A 19,927-nucleotide genomic window follows, 5' to 3' on the forward strand; every position below is an offset into this window, starting at 1 on the left:
AGGCAGGATTCGAACCTCCTGCGACCGTAGCGGTCTCACGGTTCCAGACTGTAGCGCCTAGAACCGCTCGGCCACCCCGGCCGGCTTTGGGATTAATTCGATGTATTCAGACTCGATAAATAATCAGTTCTTTACATTTTCTATATCGTTAAATGTAAGTTTTATATACAGTACAGTCAGATTAATGTGACAACAGCCTATGTTCGAAGTCAACGAGCGATAATCACTCACAGACGGCAGGTGGCAGCACTAGCAGGGGGACGTCGCAAACAGTGCAGTCGTTGCCGTGATGCGGAGACGCAGAGTTTTAGCTGACATCTCGAAGTGCATGATTATTGGCTTACGGGCCAAGGGTAGAAGGATTTCCGAAACGGCTAAGTTTATAAACTGTTCGCGTACCGCCGTGGTTAAAGTACACCGTGCATGGCAAAATCGGCGCCGAGGCAACTGTGGTGCACTACGAGCTATAGATGACAGGGGTGAACGACGGTTGCGGAAATGTGCGAATAGACTCGTAACTGTCAAGCAACTGATAGCCAAGGGGCTACCAATAGGGCCTTCTCAATGACTGTTCAGCAAACGTTGCTGTATATGGGTCTCCACAGCGGGTGCCTGGCTCATGCACGCATGGTAACTGCTGTTCATCACCGACGAAGGCTAGATTTGCTCGACAGTATCGCAACTGGACGTATTCTGAGCGGCGACAGGTGATGAATAGCTTTTTATTCTCCATTGGACAGATGGCCGTCGACGTGTACGACGTGAAACATCTGAAAGGAAACACCCTGGAACCAGGAGGGAACGTTATGATATAGAGACTGTTATCGTGGTATTCCCTGGGTGAACTGGTTATTCTGGAAGGTACAATGGATCAACACAAGTATGCATGTATCCTTGAGGACAATGTCCACCCGTACATGCAGTTTGTTTCTCCTCGACCCGATAGCGTATACCAGCAGGACAATGCAACATCTCACACAGCTAGCACTGTACGTCCGTCATTCTAAGAGCACCAGGATGAGTTTACCGTACTCCCCTGGGGACCAAACTCCTCGGATTCAAACCTAGTCGAGAATCTGTTGGACCACCTCGATCGCGCAGTTCGAGGCATGGATCCGCAACCGAGAAATGTAGCTCAGCTGACCACGGCTCTGAAGTCGGCACGGCTCCACATCCTGTCAGTACCTTCCAGAACCTCACTGACTCTCTTCCTGCAGGTCTCACAGCGGCCTGTGCTACAACTGGTGGTTACTCAGTCCTTTGACAGGTGGTCAAGTTAGTGTGAGTGGGCAGGGTATATTCATATATTCCTTAGACACAAATTTCGACTTAGTTGTTAGACAATTTCAGTACACAATCAGACCAATTGAGGGGCAAAGGCGACTGGCAGAGGCTCTTCAGCCAAAGGTTTAACACGCTTAACAAAGTTTTAATTATACAAAACAGCTGAAACAAATTCTGTTTTAAGCCGTACATTGGTGAAGATATTTTTATGATTTAAATTAAATGATTTTACACAATAATGGAAGCTGAAGTTGATGCTTCCATGCTATAGTGATGATGCTGGTGGTGCATAAAAATGGTCATGTTCCTGATGGAGGTGATATGATGAATACTACAATGGGACCTTGTAGAACCATAGAAAGCAGCTTATAGTTATCGAGGGAGAGGATGGATAAGGGAGAAAGTGGTCGGATTGGGTCATGTGGAGAGTTGTTGACTCGGGCTGGAAAGAAGGGTGTATCGCGAGAGACATTTCTTCTTTGGCCAAGATATGGAGTTGCATGGAAGGTAGGACGTGGATGCAGTGTCGCAGCAGGGTACCTCGGTTGTTGATTAGTGGGTGGGTTAGAGGGTGCTCGGTTAGGTTTTCTGATTAATGTATTGAGTACGAAGGTGCTCCAAGAGGAGAAGAAGATGGGGTAAATTGATGAGCTTTGATACAGAACGCGAGTTGAGGATGGTATGCGAACATGGAAGGCGAGGCGATGAGCAGATTTTCTATGATATCTAGGAGTTTGTAGGATTTATAAAAGGCAGAGATCAAGAAAACAATGGCATTAATTAGGATTGGGTGTCTGTGGGATTTGTAAGTGAAGAAAATAGTAGAAGGATGCAGGTCGGTTAGTAGTTTCAGTGAGTGTCCGGCGTTTGTGATGGGTGATAAGGGGGTGTGCAGTTCACATTACTTTTCTGTCGAGTGTTAGTCCTAAATGCTTTAGTGTGCTAGTGAGAGGAATACATTAGTTGCAGATGGAGAGATGAGGAAACCTAGACCACGGAAGGGATGAGTAGTGCGGCCAAAGATGATGGCATAGAGGAATTGGAGCCTGTGCGGGGTATCTAGGTATGCAGAGACGTGAGCATAATGCCGGGGATAGGTGAGGGTTGTACGACTAGTAATGCCTGCAGTGTACAGGATGTAAATGAGAAGGGAAAGGGCAAAGTCTTGAGACACACCGGTAGGTGTGATTGATTCTGTCTTATGTACGTCGATGGAGGACAAATGATGCTATAAAGAAGACATAGTTAACTGGTAGGGCATAGATTACTTGAAGAACCGACATAACAAAAACCAACTTCATTAATTGTCAAATTTTTTTAGTATTTTATCACGTCAGATTTGTTTACATGCACAGGCTTTCATTGCCTTCCTCTGTCACTGTCGTCAGGAGTTAGTTGTCACACCAATAGGCTGTGTGATACTTTCATATGTAGTAGTCCAAATTACGTCATGGAGACATCCCGAATTCACGAAACTTCCATACTTTCGTATGCTACCAGGGTTATATTTAATGCCATGCACCTACATACTGGGAGTCTGTCATCAAAGAAACCATTGAGATAAGAAAATACAACTTTAACCGAGACAGTAGCTGCAGCCTTAGAAGTGCATGGAAAACACACACGATGGTAAAAGGCTACAAAGAAATAAGCTGGGTTATCCATCATCTGAAGCAATCGCATCTCAACTAAGGTTCCTCCATCACCGACATCGACATAATTTCTGGTACCATATCGAAGCTCCTGAGCCGTGCTTTGGTTATGGAACGACTTTGGGTTTTGTCACATAACTACAGTTTCTTTGATGTCTCTGTACGTGGCACCTTTGCGGTGCCTCGAGCGGAAGTTAAACGCGCGCGTAGCTCACACTGGAAGTCTGCTGCGGATTGACTGGTGAGAAGTTTATCTGGATCGCATCCTGAGATTGCTAAACTGTGGACGTGCGCTCGTCATGTTTGGATGGCTGATGTTTACTTTGAGGAGTGTCTCTAACCCTACTGGAGAGTCGCCGGTAATACGGACGTGCTCTAGTTAAACATTTATTCGGCTCAAAGAGGGCTTACATTTTATCTTGTTCTGTTTGTGAGTACCTGGTCTAGAAAGACTTTCTTTTACCTGAACTACTGGTGCATGTGTTTTCTATGTTTAGGTATATTAAAAATGTTTTCATTGTCAGTTAACGTTGATTTAGAAAGATTAGCCTTTACCTGCACTACTGGTTCCTGAACTCTCTGGGTTTAGGTTCTTTAAGACTTTTCCTTGTAAGTTAAGATTAAAAGTCCCATATGTGTGTTGTAATTTATACAGTTATGTAAATTCTGGTCTGTTAATCCCATGACTGACGGGTCAAGCGAACTCTGTTGTCTACCCTCATTTTCTTTCTCATGGTTGAAGGCCTGTGCGCTATTTGCCATTAACATGTTATGTAAATTTAATTTATTTTCTGTATGTATATTTTAGAATCTGCACTGAATCGAGCAACCGTTCGGGATGTGGGCCTAGTTCAAACTGGTTACCGTTAGTTTGTTTAATCCACACGTTTCAGTCCCTTTATTTGCATTGGATTTATCTTTGGTTGCTCTTGTGAATAACTGCTTATGTTTGTTATTTTCTAATGTTCATCATGTTATTTTAAAGTCCGTGTAGAAGTTGCATACTCCACTACCTCGACAGTTTTTTTTTAATGTTTCAAGCGTATGCACATTGTCCTCTTTGTAATATTGACTCCCAAGTAGCCAAAACTGCTGTTAGAACCAGTAAGTACCTCTGGGGTGATTTTCTAGTATTTATAGAGTTCAAAGAGTTTGTTTAGTTTTGATTACAAGAAATAAATCCTCTATACTATTACAGAAATTTTAATTTAAGGTCTTTTGTTTATCATATTTCCATGAGCTTAATGGTTCCTAATTATTTATGTTAAACTCGGCCTATGTGGGGAATAAGTGATGCTCATCTTTGTTGATGTTAATTTTGGCCTCTGTGTTTAATAAATATGTTAAAAGAATTATTTAATTTATGGTTCAAATGGCTCTGAGTACTATGGGACTTAACTTCTGAGCTCATCAGTCCCCTAGAACTTAGAACTACTTAAACCTAACTAACCTAAGGATATCACACAACACCCAGTCATCACGAGGCAGAGAAAATCCCAGACCCCGCCGGGAATCGAACCGAAAAACTGCACCTTTTCATACTAACATCAATAAGTTTAATTGGGCTGATACTATTCAGTCACTTCCTTAGATCTATGATTACCGGTGGCACGGCTATCTATCCTTCCACGGATATGCCATTACAGTTAATGATACCCGTAAGCGCTTATCAGTTGTGCAATCATTCAATAATCCTCTGGTCGCAAATGCCACCGACTAAAATAAAAACAGAGCTTCCCGGAGACGTTACGCGACAGGAACTTACGTAAGGGTTAAGGCGTTGCCTCCCTGTGAGAGGCATGACGCTATTTCGAACTTTTAAACACCGTAGCAACTTAGTCAATCGAAACTCAGTCTGAGCTGATAAAATGAGAATACCATAGCCTTCACCGATCACACTCAGTTATTCCGCAGCCGTCTTTTGAGAATATTAATCCGAGCTACTGGGCTCCACCCGTTATTGAACATAATTGTACTGAGCAGAACCTGCCATGTGTTCCTTATCTTGCATCCAATGAGCAATACTGTGTTCTGTGTTGTAATACGTGAAATTACGGGCAGAATGAGTACCAACATGTGTAACGGTATCTTCTCATCTTGCAATTATGGAATTTAACGTGGGTTTCGCTATTATGGCATCCGGCTGGTAACATGACTGTTCTCTCCCTGCTTTCACTCCAGTGGAACTGATTATAGCAGTACAGCACACTTAAATTCCTAGTGCATCTATTCCTAAAGGCTAACGTGCTAATGTCTGAGAGTTTAAATGAAACGTTTTCGAAGCCTTCGTCCCATACTGTCCTCCATATCCACCAATTGCATAAAGCGAATTATATCTGTAATAGTATCCCCATGTTCATGAACTTGTGTTATTAACTGTACTAGAGGAATACGTAGTTAAGATTATGACATTATTTTTGTTGTCCATATTTAACTTGTTACAGACGTTTAAGTCTATCTTTTTTAAGGATTCGTGGCGATCAAGTGTCAATTGCCGTCCATTGTAATCATTGATCCTCCTCCTTTTACTGATGCCTTGTATAAATCCGAACTTCTTTCCTTCACATGCTTTTACCTGCCCTTACGATGCATCGAATAGTTCAAAAAGGAAAATGGCATTACCTACCGCTGTATATATCAAGCCATTCCATGCACTGCCACGTACTCTAGGGGTTGTGTGTCAATGAAAATCATCCGTTGAACATAGAGTCAATATTATTGGCACTAGTAGGCCGATTTTAATGTATAGATTCTGATTTTTCGTAGACACAGATGTCCCACACGAGCCCAGTGGCACGTGCATAACGTGATACGAAAGTGTCTTTTAGTTGAAATATCACATTTTTCTCCTATTGCATCTTTAGAGTTAACCAAGTAGAAATGCATAAAAACAACCTCCCTTTAGTGTTGGCACAAAAATTTGTGACGGTGTTTGGCGGCTGCGCCATATTGGTGAAGTGTGTTCAGCGTAGTTAGAAGTGATTGTGCTTGCGGCTTTCCAGTGACTCGTTTAGTGAACTACAAACTAAACCTAGACAATATCACACTGAAGAAAGTACTTAAAGGTGTCTTCGCACAGAAAACCATGACGGTATTGGTCGGTTACGCCGTAGTGATGAGGGGCGTTGTTAGTAGTGCTTGTTCTGGCGACTATCCAGAAGAGAGGCGTTCAGAGTTGTTAGTAGTGCTTGCTCTTGGAACTATCCGGTGCTTCATTCAGCGTACTACAAACCAAACATACGTATATGATGTCACGTTGTAGAGTCTACTAAAAGCCATCTTTGACCAGAAATCTATGATGATATTTGTCGGGTACGCTGTGTTCGTGAGGAGCATTCGGAGTTGTTAATAGTGCTTATGCTTGCAACTTTCCACCAATTCATTCAGTAAACTACAAACCAATCCTAGACCATGTCACGTTGTAGCCTCCTTAAAGGCGCCTTTGTGCAGAAATCCGTGACATTGTTTTTCAGCTAGAACACTTTTGTGAGGGGCGTTCGGCGTTGTTATTAGTGGTCGTGAATTTCTAGTGATTCGTTCAGTGAGCTACAAACTAAACCTATAGTGCGATGCATTGCAAAGAGTACTAAAGGGTGTCTCTCCATATACAGGGTGAGTCAGGAGGAAAGACACAGGCTTTGAGGGTTACAGTATTAGTGATTTTGAACAACAAACTTCGTATGGACTTACGCCATACTCCAAACTGTTTCCGAGATAGACCACATTAATATCACTTTTATACGTTTTTCTTGAATAACTCGAAAATGGCAACCTTCAAAGAAAACGTGTCGCAATACAAAATTAAACTAAATTAAATTTCGTCCAAAAAGACCAATTAGGACTCATAATTTGTTCAAAGAGAGCGCGAGAATATTGAAAATCTTGGGCGATGCACATGTGCTGTAGCTTAGGTAGTTTTTGTAGGCTAAATTGGGATAGTTTACCGAATTGATGGAGCAAAAGTGTCCTGTATAAAATTATTGGTCCCAGTTTCCTCTATAACACTGTGGTACGTTGTAAACAATGACAATGTTTGAATAATACAGAAAATAAATAACAATGTACCGTACATGTGTTCTATCTTGGAAAGCATTCGGAATAGGGCATCCGTCGATACTAAGTTTTTTGTTCAGAATCACTAACACTATCAGCCCACAAAGCATGTACCTTTCTTCCTGACTCAAGTTGAAATATCAATAACGGTGTTTGGTGGCTATGCCATGTTGGTGAGTAACATTCGGAGTTGTTAGTAGTTCTCAGGTTTGCGACTCTCTAATGATTCATTCATTGAAACACAAATTGAAACTAGACAGCGTCACGTTGTATCAGTAAACAAGAATTTTGCGCGCGCGTTTGTGTGTGTGTGTGTGTGTGTGTGTGTGTGTGTGAGAGAGAGAGAGAGAGAGAGAGAGAGAGAGAGAGAGAGAGAGAGAGTTCCTAAGGGACCAAACTGCTTAGGTCCTCGGTCCCTAGACTTACACACTACTTAAACTAACTTATGCTAAGAACAATACACACACCCATGCCTGTGGCAGGACTCGAACCTCCGGCGGGAGGGGCCGCCCACAAGAATTGCCACTCTTCCGTTTAACAGAACAATTTGCCAGTTTTCCCTGTGCTATCATGGGGGCTGTGACATCAAGAGTCACGTTTCGGCTTCACGGAGTGGTCATTCCAACTCTGTACGAGCGGCGTTCAATAAGTAATGCCGGCCGCGGTGGTCTAGCGGTTCTGGCGCTGCAGTCCGGAACCGTGGGAGTGCTACGGTCGCAGGTTCGAATCCTGCCTCGGGCATGGGTGTGTGTGATGTCCTTAGGTTAGTTAGGTTTAAGTAGTTCTAAGTTCTAGGGGACTTATGACCTAAGATGTTGAGTCGCATAGTGCTCAGAGCCATTTGAACCATTTTTTGAACCAATAAGTAATGCAACACAATTTTTTCTCGGCCAGAGTCAGTTGGAAAAATGCGGAATTTGTTGTGGGACATTGCGGAATTTTCCCGCTTCAGCCCCTATAGTTTCATGAAGTTCCGATAGGTGGCGGAGCTATACGTAGCCTGCAAAATGGAATCTGTAACGAAGGTTCATTCCAAGCATAGTGCAGTAATTGAGTTTCTTTTGGCAAAAACTAGAGCATCGCAGATATTCATAGGCGCTTGCAAAATGTCTACGGAGACCTGGCAATGAACAAACGCTCAGTGAGTCAGCGGACGTGGTGTCTGTCATTACTGCAACAAGGTCGCGCAAATCTGCCCGACCTCCCCCGTGCTGGCCGGCAGCACATAGATGTGACTCCTGCAAAGATAGAACGTGCGGGCACTCTCATCTGACATGCCCGACAGATCACAATCCAATCCGCTCTTCAACTGGACTTCTCTGGAGGTAGTGCTGACACACTCGCCCAAGAGCCCGCGTATCCGAGAGGTCACAGTACTTCATTGGACTGTTCTTCCTCATCCATCCTACAGCTCGGACGTCGCACCTTCCGACTTCCATCTGCTTCGCCCAATGAAAGGTGCAATGCGTGGGAAGCTTACATGGATGATGGGCAGGTTATTGATGTAGCAAGACGTGGGCTCTGACGTCCACCAGTATAGCGGTAGCGTGCGGGCATACGGGCCTTCCCAGTAAGGTAGCGAAGGCCGTCGTATTGAACGGAGATTACGTCGAAAAATTGGGTTCTGTAGCAAAAAGAGTGGGGAATATGGCTCTGAGCACTATGGGACTTAACTGCTGAGGTCATCAGTCCCCTAGAACTCAGAACGACTTAAACCTAAAGACATCACACACATCCATGCCCGAGGCAGGATTCGAACCTGCAACAGTAGCGGTCGCGCGGTTCCAGACTGTAGCGCCTAGAACCGCTCGGCCACACCGGCCGGCGAGTGGGGAATAGTATGGTGTATTGGAATCCTGAATAAAACCAACCTACTTTCAGAAAAAGTGTGTTGTGTTACTTATTGAAAGACCCCCGTACTGAGCTCCGTAGGTTCCTCAGTGCTGGCTCGTCCCAGACTGGGGCGTTACCTGCGATGGGCCGGGGGCGGGGGCGGCGAGCCGTCTGCCGTGCGGCTCCCCCGCGCCAGCGCCCGCGCCGGCGCCGGCCGCGCCCTGCGAAGAGCCCTCCTCCAGGTCCGGCGGCGACCGGTGGGGCTCCGGCTGCGGCTGCTGCGGCGGCTGCTGCTGGCTGGCCGCGCCCGCGCCGCTGCTGCGACCTGCAACCGCAACCCGCCGTCGTCTTTCTCTGCTTCAGACATGAAATCGAGGCTGGCCAGATAGACCCTCGCCGAGGGCGCAGGCACAGAGAGACGCTAAATCTGCCCGAAAAACACGAGAAAGGATACAGGTTACGAATTAACCGGGAGGGGCATGCCAGTTCTCCAACCGCTTCGTCATCTTATCTTCTACATACAAAAAGCAGGCTAACCTTCAGCCCGCGACTGTATAATCACACTATTATCGCAGAGTCATTTCGTCCAAGTAGCATCACGAAGAAACGACTCCTACCGAAAATATGTCTTAAACAACTTTGGTTAATCCGCCACGTCCTGGAACAGGGGGAAGGTGCGCAAACACCCGAACTTGACAATTGCACACCGATAGTGACCTAGTAGATAGATAATTGTCAGTAGGAAGTAGATCAGGACATCACCAAACAGAACCTGCAGCGATTTTCTAAAGGCCAGCCCGGTGCGAGGGGCACGCTTACTGGGATTAGATCGGTGGGCACGGCCAAAAAGTAGGTTTATACAATAACTGGCACTCCTGTAACGCTGCTGGAAGTAGCTTCTAGAATAGTTAGAGTAGAGGTTAGTTCTTACCCATTGAACAACTAGCTCATCATTTCCTGTAGCATGTAAGTAGATTAAAACTAGAAATAGAAAATGCTGCTAACATCATTGAATTGTATTGTAGATGTTAAGACCCACTAATGTATAAGGTGGTGGGTTATTATGTATGATATTATTGGATTGAATAAAGATTCTAAAAAAAAATAAAAAGAAACTTTGGTTCCATAAGGAACCTTTGTGCGCAACGACCAAAGCTTAACTTGAGGAAGGATAGGAGTATAGAAATCTGTCGCAGTCGCATTGCTTTTCTTCGTGACTCTTGCATATTCAGATTTCAGCTATAAAAAGCCATTTTCAGTGCATTTGAGTGAGTTACGTTCTTCCTGTACACTAGTAAAGTGACGAAAGACCAACCTGCAAGTATAAAACGAAGCGGTGTGTACTGTGTTGTCAGTACAGAAGCAGTAACAGCAGAATGAGCCGCATCAGGAGATCTCATTGTCTTCGATCGTGGACTAGTTTTTGGATATCACCTGAGTATCAGACGCACCAGGAACACTTCAGCTCTATAGATGAATATCTTAACAGAAACTGTTAGACCAGCTTAGGTAAAAACGTCTGTTAGATTTCAGTTTTGACAGCACTTCACAACAATCAAGGTTACGTACTTTGCATATGAAAAATTTATTGAAGGTGCATAACTATGTTTCATTCTGACAATGTATTAACTCTGTAAATATTAACAGTTCCAGTTTACTGTAACGTATTCACATATCTTCACAATCTCCTGACAAATGATCAGGGAAATCAGTATTATATTCAAATGTTCTATGCTTTTTATCTTACACTCTTTAACATGTTCCACACTCACGAGAATCATCACATTTTTAGGTCTACGGAACGAAAAATTAATCGAGTCTAATCTAATCTAATCATGTACTGCTGCGAGTTTCTTGGATGGTAACCCACTCAAATGTACTGAAGATGCCACTTATAGCTGAAATGTGAATATGCAGGACCAATAAAATACCAATGAGATTTCGACTGACTTCTATCTTCCTATACTTCCTTAAAAAGAAGAAGAAGAAGAAGAAGAAGAAGAAGAAGAAGAAGAAGAAAATACGTCTATCAATAGCATGCTTTATTGGCAGTAGTGTGCTTGGTTCACACAGCTGCTGCCTACACATCTCGCTCACGTTCAACAACAGAGCCCTTGCTGCCGCTTCGTTACGATATTGTATGATTTCAAAGATCGGCTAGCAGCAGATACACTAACTGATCAAAAGTATATGGAGGCCCTTATGAACTATGCAACTGCCCACTAAATGCCACGAGAGACGGATCTGCCAGTGTAAAACGAAGCGGGGAGTAAAGTGTTGTCAGTAAAGAAGCACTACGATCAGAGTGGGTCAGTCAGCAGGGCTCAGTGTCTTCGATCGTGGAATATTTTTTGGATATCACCTGAATATCAAAACTACTTCGGATGTTTCAGTCCTCCTAACGGCGCCCAGGCCAACTGTTGGTGATGTGCTCGTGAAGTGAAAACGAGAAGCAAGAGCCAAAGCTAAACCAAGAGCAGGTAGATCTCGTGTACTAGCAGACAGGGACTGCCGAGCATTGCAGAGTGGTAGTAAAAAAATGCATGAAATCATCGGAAGTAATCATTCGTGAATCTCAAAGGCTATCAGCAGTCTAGCTAGAACACTGACTGTGCGTAGTGAGTTAAAAAAATGGGGGGGGGGGGGAGGTGGGCTACAATGGTCCAGCAGCTTCTCACAAGCCACACATCATGTAGTCAGTGCTAAGTGGCGCTTGAGGCGGTGAAAAGAGGGACGCCACTGGACAGTGGATGGAAACGAGTGATCTGGCGTGATGAATCACCCTATACCCTATGACAGTTCGACGAAAGGTCTTGGGTTTGGCGAATGCCTGGAGAGCGTTAGCCGCCATCATGTGCAGTGCCAGCAGTGAAGTACAGAGGAGGTGATGTTATGCATAGGAGTCTTTTTCTTGGACACAGTGTGGCCCCGTTATTCCGCATAAGACAACGCTAAGTGCTTAAGGACATTAACACATTTCATCGCACTGTGTATTTCGTACAGTAGAGGAACAATTCAGACACGATGATTGACTCATGAGGACAATGCAACCTGCCATAAAGTAACATTGGTGAGGCAATGGTTTGTGGGCAATAAAATTCCTGAAATGGACTAGCCTGTCCAGAGCCCCGACCTGATACCAATGGAACACTTCTGGAATGAGTTAGAGTGTCAACTTCGTTCCCGACCTCAACATGCTACATAACTACCTTATCTGGTTTCGGCTCCTGAGGATGAATGGACTACCTTTCATGAACAGACACTCATACACCTCATTAAATGGGTCTGCCTGCTCAGCTGGGTGGTAACGTGCTTGCCTCACATGCAGCGGGCCCGGGTTCGATTCCCGGCCGGGTTGGAGATTTTTCTCCGCTAGTGGACTGGGTGTTGTGTTGTCCTCATCATTTCATCCTCATCACCTGCACGCAAGTCGCCCAATGTGGCGAGGACTGCAACAAGACTTGCACCTGGCGGCCGAACTTCCCCGGATGGGACCTCCCGGCCAATAATGCCGTAGCTCATTTCATTTCATTTAATTAAATCCCGAGCAGAGTGCGAGCCGTCATAGAGGCGAAGGGTGGGCACAGCCCACATTAATGTCCACTAATAAGTGTGCGGATACTTTTGACCAGGCAGCATTCATGGGGTTTCGAAGTTTTCGCAACTAACGTCTAGGGCTCATAGATTATATCGTGGGAGACGGCTTCTGTTAGATGCAAAATGTTCGCTGACGCTTCCTGGTGTCGGTAGGCGTCTTTTTATTAAATTCGCTGGCCCTTGGAAGACACGATCTCACCGAACTAGCTGAGTCTACTAAGCAGATGTGCTATCTGCAAACTACCTACCCCAGTAAATGGACAGAGTGATTTTCAAGAGGAAAACATTTATAATAAGTATCTCTTAGCGGACAGACACACTTTACAAGCGAATCAGGAACTTACATTTGTTCGAATGCCATGTCAGGAGAAATAGGGCGAACTATAAGTCCACCGACAAACTTTCAGAAGCGGCAGTACCGACCAAAACAAGACAAAAGTGTCTAGTAACATGAGCAGTAAAAAGCATACATTAAGAACTATGAGCACTTTTCCATTAGATGTCAAATGGTGCAAGATGTTCGAAATTCTGAGAAAAATACGGGTAAACTATAACGATAGAGTGCAATTAAAATTCATGGTGAAAGGATACCAATGATAAGATTCGCTGATGACACTGCTATCCTCAATGAAAGTGAAGAAGAATTACAAAAATGGTTCAAATGGCTCTGAGCACTATGGGACTCAACATCTTAGGTCATAAGTCCCCTAGAACTTAGAACTACTTAAACCTAACTAACCTAAGGACATCACACACACCCATGCCCGAGGCAGGATTCGAACCTGCGACCGTAGCAGTCCCGCGGTTCCGGACTGCAGCGCCAGAACCGCTAGACCACCACGGCCGGCCAAGAATTACATAACCTGCTGACTGGAATGAGCAGTCCAGTGAGTACAGACTTTGGGTTTAGAGTAAGTCGAAGAGCCCGCATCTCGTGGTCGTGCGGTAGCGTTCTCGCTTCCCACGACCGGGGTCCTGGGTTCGATTCCCGGCGGGGTAAGGGATTTTCTCTGCCTCGTGATGGCTGGGTGTTGTGTGCTGTCCTTAGGTTAGTTAGGTTTAAGTAGTTCTAAGTTCTAGGGGACTGATGACCATAGATGTTAAGTCCCATAGTGCTCAGAGCCATTTGAACCATTTTTTAGTAAGTCGAAGACAAATGAAAATAATGAGAAATAGCAGAAATGAGAACAGTATCTCAGTCATGTGATACTCATCAACTAGCAAGTAGTTCTCATTTAAGTCTAAGCTAAATTCACGTTATATCAACTACAAGGAGAGAACCAGGTTAAATGCGTATTGTGGAAAGGGGCGTCTTCTAATGCATTCGGTTCCGATATGCAAATCAAGCAGGGTGGGTCGAGATTAAGGCCATGTGCCTTCTCTGTTACAGAATGATCCACGGACGGAAATTACATTTGTGAATCGACTCCAAGTACAGCCGGCACATAATGGCCGACGTGTCATTACTGTCACTCAGGCCCCGGCCCCCTTGAGCGTAGTTATCACTGCACTACTGGAGCCTGACAACAAACTGAAACGGCTACGTAACCAACGATGCACAGTTTTAAATGTAAATAAAGCGGAGAATTTGAAATTAATTATATATCATATTAAATTTGAGTTTCCATGTTTTTCTTTATTTCAGTAACCTAAAGGCCGTGCCGTGTTTAAACCATTCCTCTCTGCTTTGTTCTGTTCCTTTCATTCCTTAATAACGTAAAATTATTGTTTAGTCCAGTATTTTTTTGATTCTATCTTGCTGTTTTTCTTACCTCTGATTTTTCCTTCTAAAATATTTGTAAGAAATACTGTTTATAAATAAATTGTTAAAAATTCTGTCTTCGTCTCTTGAAAAGTAGCCACAGAAATTACTTCCTTCTTTAGCTATTTTAAAGTCACTTCAGTGCAGATCCTCTTTGCATATTTTCATAACAGAACATCCTTAGTTTTCTCACAATCACATCTCGATCGCCTTTAAATCAAGCTTCAACCACCATAGAGCAGCATATTCCACACAAACGTCGTGATACGCTCTCTCTTCCCTTCCACACTGAGTAATTTCTTTCCTAACAGTTTCTCCTTTCATTAAACAATATTTTGCAGTTGTAATTCTTTTTTTATCTCCAGCATTTGCTGTTTTTGTGACTACAGTCTCTAAATAACAGGACTTGTCTGATTATTATTTCAATTGTGTCAAATTTGATGTATGGTAGCCCGATTTTCTTCGATTTAAAAACTGTTTGATTACTTTATTATTTAGCTACTCCTCATCGATCCTGTAAGTGTGCCGTCACTGATACCTAACCTAGATTAAGAGATTCTAACATTCGTTAGGATCACATTTTCACACTTGCAAAGAGGTTAATGGATCGAGAAATTTGCACATTAACAAATTAGAATTATAAGCGGATGCTGCAAGGGATATAATCCCAAAATCAAGGTGATTATAAACTGTTTTAAAAAGTCAATTTTTTTGTGAGAAATTTTGTAATATTGGGTGATTCTAAGACAGTACTAAAACGGGTTCTTATCATAGCGCCAGGTTTTGATACTGGATGAACACCTCTGCAACGTATTTCTCTATTGTGTTACCAGAGGTATATTTTAACGCTAATATAGAATATGACAAAGTACACGGAATTCCTTAAAACATTGTATCTAGGGGTACCATCCTTGAAATTGAATCATTTTGAGGTTACTAGTGTAGGTGTGAAACAGTGTACATTATCCTGCATTTTTCTGCAATTTTCAAGGAGGGAGGTAATTAACACCTATTGCTCAGGTCCTGTATGAACACATCTACTCATACCGGTTTTCTCGTCGTTTCGCAAGAGGGAGTGAACTCTACTGACATACATTCAGAAATTATTCATAGGCCATTTCTGTCCGTTTTAGTATAAATATATGAAGATGTCCTACGATTCATTACAAATTAATTGGGTTTATCTTCGACTATTTCACCTTTCTTTACTTTTGGTATTATAGTACCATTGCCTAGTGCCTAGACCGTTTCAGTATGCAGTATTGGCCGCAAGCTTATCAGGTTGTGTTAGGGAATATCCTGCTTCGCAGCCCTTTGAGTGATATGGCACTGACGACCATTTGTCCCTAAGATGGTGTGAACAGATTTGTGTACGAGGTTCGTCTCAACGCTTCTATCGGCCTGATTGCTAGGTATGAAAACAAATTTCTGCAGCTCGCAGGACTGTCTATACAGTTTGTCGCGATGTTATAAGTTACCATTTTGAACAGCTGTTGGTATGTGTATGGAGCATCAGTACACGTAGGACTGTCTGTTTTACGCCAGGGTTGTTTTATTGATGGCACAGTTCTTTGATTTTTCTCTTCTATAATGCAATTACGATTTCATGAGGTAACAGTACAGATGTCATAAATGGCGAGCATAAAATTTATCTTCCTTATCATCTATTAGTGCAGGTGCAATGGTTAGCACAACAGACTCACATTCTGGAGGATGACAGTTCAAATCCGCGTCGAACCATTCAGACTTAGATTTTCCTTAATTTTCCTAAATAACTCCAGGCAAACCCCAGAGTGATTCCTTTTAAGGAGCATGGCCAATTTCCTCCCTAATCTCTCCAACATTCCGAGCTTGTGCTCCGCCTCTAATGACCTCGGCGTTAAGCCCAAATCTTCCTTCCTTCTGTTAGTAGACATCTACCACGCTTCTCAATGACATGCCTGTGCAGCACGTCGGTGCCAGACCAGACAGTACGTAAGAAATGATTAATCTTTGTTACCTAATAACAATCTTACAGACTATATATCTGAAAGTTTGTCGGTAAAATTCTCTTCCACTCTGACTACTTGGTGAAGTAAACAGAGGAGGACATGGAGCAGTATGTCTGCAAGGGTGGCATGCTGCATAAATTTTCCTTCCTGGAAGGGTGTTGTGAGACTAGTAAGGAGCCGAAAACACATACTGAGAAGCGAAGCTTAAACTGTAAAGGCAGCTGCGAGTGTCTGCAACGTACCGCCGGGCCTGTCGGCGTCGGGAGAGGGGTTCTCGGGGTCGTTGTCCTCTCTCTTGACTGTCTGCGGCACGGCGTCGTCCATCTGGCAGCAGTCCATCACCACGTTCTCGTACTCGCGTCCGCTGATAATGTAGTTGACGCAGATGATGTTCTGCTCGTCTGCGTTCTTCGAGTTGCAGACGACGGTGGCGCACGTCTGCACCCACGTATAGCCTCCGCTCTTGTTCATTAACCTGTAATACTGCGTCATCACCTGCCCCTTGTTGATCACTGCAACCGAACGAGAAACGACAGTCAAGTTATAAGCTGACATGAAAGGAATCATACGAGTATATACAGCAGCTGGTCAGAACAGTGTGAATATCCACGTAAAGAGAGAGAGGGTCGTATGGCATACGTCACAAGGAGAACCAATGTTGTTCAGCCTCTAAGGTGAAACGATTTTCTGCCATGCGATGCCTGAAGATTGTGCCTAAAACATCAGTTTTTTTCGAAAAAATGTGATTGCCTATTTCACATCTTCAGAGTATTTACTCTCAGATCCAAAAACGATTTGTCTCTTTTCGAATTACAAGAGCGTCACATCTTTCAGTGTTGTCAAGATAGTACCTGTCTATCAGAGACTTGCATCTGATTCACTGCTGACAAGATGCACTGACGGCAAGACACAAAATGCAAATGAAAGTTGGCGCAGTATCATTTGGTTCAAGTGTCCCAAAGAAAAAAAGAAAAGAGAAAGGAACAATTTTGGGGTCTTCTAGAAGCTGTTTCTCTGTACAGTATGGGGTATTTGAAGATTGAAAAGAGCAGCACTGCTTTATCACCTTCCCAGAACAAGATCTGCTTGTTTAGAGATCAATGACGGATCAAGCAGGCCACAAGATGCTGCCTGAAGAAGGAAAAACTAAAGGAAAAGGCTAATTTGTCTTGAAAACACAAACAGGGAAGCCTTACTAGAGCAGGAAGGGAAAACGTATGGTGCTGGTGAATGTCAATGGGTATGTGTCTTGTACGAGTATTCATTTTTTAATAACATTTTAAAATCCATTTTCCCGTAAGTTTGTTTTTCTTAGTTCAATGGCCTCTTTTTTATCGTAAATGTTAACCAATCTCAATGAAATGTTTGCAGGAAGTAGTCTTCAGGTATATGCATACTTCTATGCAGCCATATTATCGAAAATGTAGTTTGCCACATATATTCTGACAGTGGCATGGAAAATTTGAGTTTTCAGGGTACCTGGCTCACATTTTACCTCCAGTTCATCTGTGTTCTACATGAGACTCTGCACATTCTAAGTACACTGAGCAGCAACTGCAATATCTGACATGAGGTATCAAACGAGATACATCATAACTCATGTTCATTTTGCACTGACTCTGATGTAATACTAAATGAAGAAGATCTAGTATCTTGTGAATAAAAAATTTGAAAAATTATAAAACCATTGTAAATTTTTAAGTGTTGTGTGCGCCACAATAAAGTACACATGAGAAGTAATGTGGTTAAGCGCAGTACTCTATGTTTTCCAGCAACAGGAATGAGTTCCTGTTGCCTCTTGTGCGCACAACGAAAGGAATAGAATCCAACATTCTGTCTGCTTTTTGAGTATATAGCTCTGCATAAGTCCTCAGCTGGGTCTTCGCAATAACTATTTTTCCCCCGTTTGAATTAAACATTACATTAAACTTACATCGTATTTTTTTCATTTTTGGCTCTCGCTGGACGCAGATTCTTCTTTTGATCAATGGTAATAGATGAAACAACACTTAATCATCACAGGGAAGTACAATCAATGATCAGTTGAAGTATTAACCAGGGAATTTCTCGGAGTTAGCTTAACTAACATCATGCGTCGTATGGCGTTATTCGACAACCAGAAACAGGAAGTAGTGCTAAGATTGCCTTTCTACATCTCGAGATTTTTTTTACAATTTTTGGATAACGATAGTCAAAAATGTTTGATAACAGTCGTCCGAAAATTATTCTTGAACTTACATTAGAGAATTCCACCCCCGCTGACTCTATTACTTTGTTATATTTTGTACGTGGTTACGTAAATAAATGGACATTTCCTTATCTTTTAAAGCCCTCCTACATTCCTTATTTCACCATAGTCAAGCAGTCATAAAATCCACATACCATCTATAATTTTTATACGTGGAAATTATATGAGAGGGAAAGCGCAGAATTTATTTCCTATTTCGTCGAGAAATGAACCGCTAAGGAGGACTTTTTAACACACTGCAGCCATTTCATTTCACAGTAAAAGGGAGGACGAGCATGAAATAAGCACAAAAGCAAAATTATTTACGGCAGAAGACGTGAGTCCATGTATGTTTTTTTTTAAAGATTCGATTTCTGAGCGCAGCCAATAATAAATGAACAGAAGACCTTAAAAGAAATTGCTCTACGAGTAAAATAACCACAACGCCCGTCTAGACACTGATAATAGCTTTAAGTTAAATGGTACTTCTTTCCACTGGTTACAAGTCACGAACCATGCTGAGAAGAGGCTCAATGAAAACTTTTGTGGGTTTCTAAGTACTACGAGAGGTGACGTGACACACGATGGAAAGTTTTCATGCTAATATTAGTATATGGGCTTCGACACAGAAAGAATCTAAATACTTTTCGATTCTGGATATCGTAATGCAAACTACAATAACAATAGCTATGGCAGACAGAGAGTGAAATAATGACATGAAAGTTACATTTGTGCTTGTTGGTTTCCTTGTGCCGTCGTATGCTATATCTTTGCTGCTAAGATTATGAATCTCGCTATATGTCAGCTGATAAATTCTGTTCTCGTTCGTTTTCGATTTACATGATCGCAAACTCAAAGAAAAATACTTCGTTTTGTAGAAAAGTTTTGTATACATAAATTCCCAAAACAGATCTTACGTGTTGTATTTTGGATTTCACTGCTTGAAACTTCCGTTACAGTTTCTTATCAGCGCCTTCACTGCGCTGTGTAGTTAGACTAGACATGTGTGTCAAGATCTCTGTATGAAGATGCAAAGGGATTTACTTTAAACTTATGTATTCATGGAAACTTGTCATCCCAGTCAGAAATATTATTTAAATAAAATCGATGACGATGAAACTTACAGCAGCAATCAGCCTCGGTAAACATGTACCGACGAAAAAGAAATCATCCTCGGAGACTACTGGTTGATGCTACAACACGTTCCATTTACTCACTGTATAAGATAACGAGGCAGTGATGATGAACTACGTAGTCACGTACACATTACTACTGTTTTAAGCTAAGATAGGAAACTGTGAGAAAATTACTTTCGGTTATTTTAAAAATACAGCGAACAATTCGAGATTAAAACTCTCTTCCAGAAAAGTGAATTAAAGCAAGATTCACAAAGTTCTCTATGTCCATGCAAATAGTTCCGTTCTATGTTATAGCATTAACTTCCATGGTAACTGGACATTTGCTTTACAATCCAATGTCTCAGAGATTTTGCAGAATAACAAATTGTTTCTTAAAAGAGCTAGAGCCA

At 42.7% G+C, this 19,927-nt stretch overlaps 1 protein-coding gene across 1 annotated transcript in view; it reads right to left on the reverse strand.

The window, feature by feature from the left end:
• LOC126184298 (protein trachealess-like) overlaps positions 1-19,927 on the reverse strand; it is a 310,612-nt gene that overhangs the window by 35,322 nt on the left and 255,363 nt on the right. The window contains exons 9-10 of the mRNA XM_049926675.1: positions 16,415-16,684; positions 8,960-9,147 (exon numbers count right to left, since the gene is read on the reverse strand). Of these exons, the coding sequence (XP_049782632.1) occupies positions 8,960-9,147; positions 16,415-16,684 (458 nt within the window). The remainder of the gene's footprint in view (positions 1-8,959; positions 9,148-16,414; positions 16,685-19,927) is intronic.

Source organism: Schistocerca cancellata, chromosome 4 (assembly GCF_023864275.1).
Source record: "Schistocerca cancellata isolate TAMUIC-IGC-003103 chromosome 4, iqSchCanc2.1, whole genome shotgun sequence".
NCBI classification, from domain to species: domain Eukaryota; kingdom Metazoa; phylum Arthropoda; class Insecta; order Orthoptera; family Acrididae; genus Schistocerca; species Schistocerca cancellata.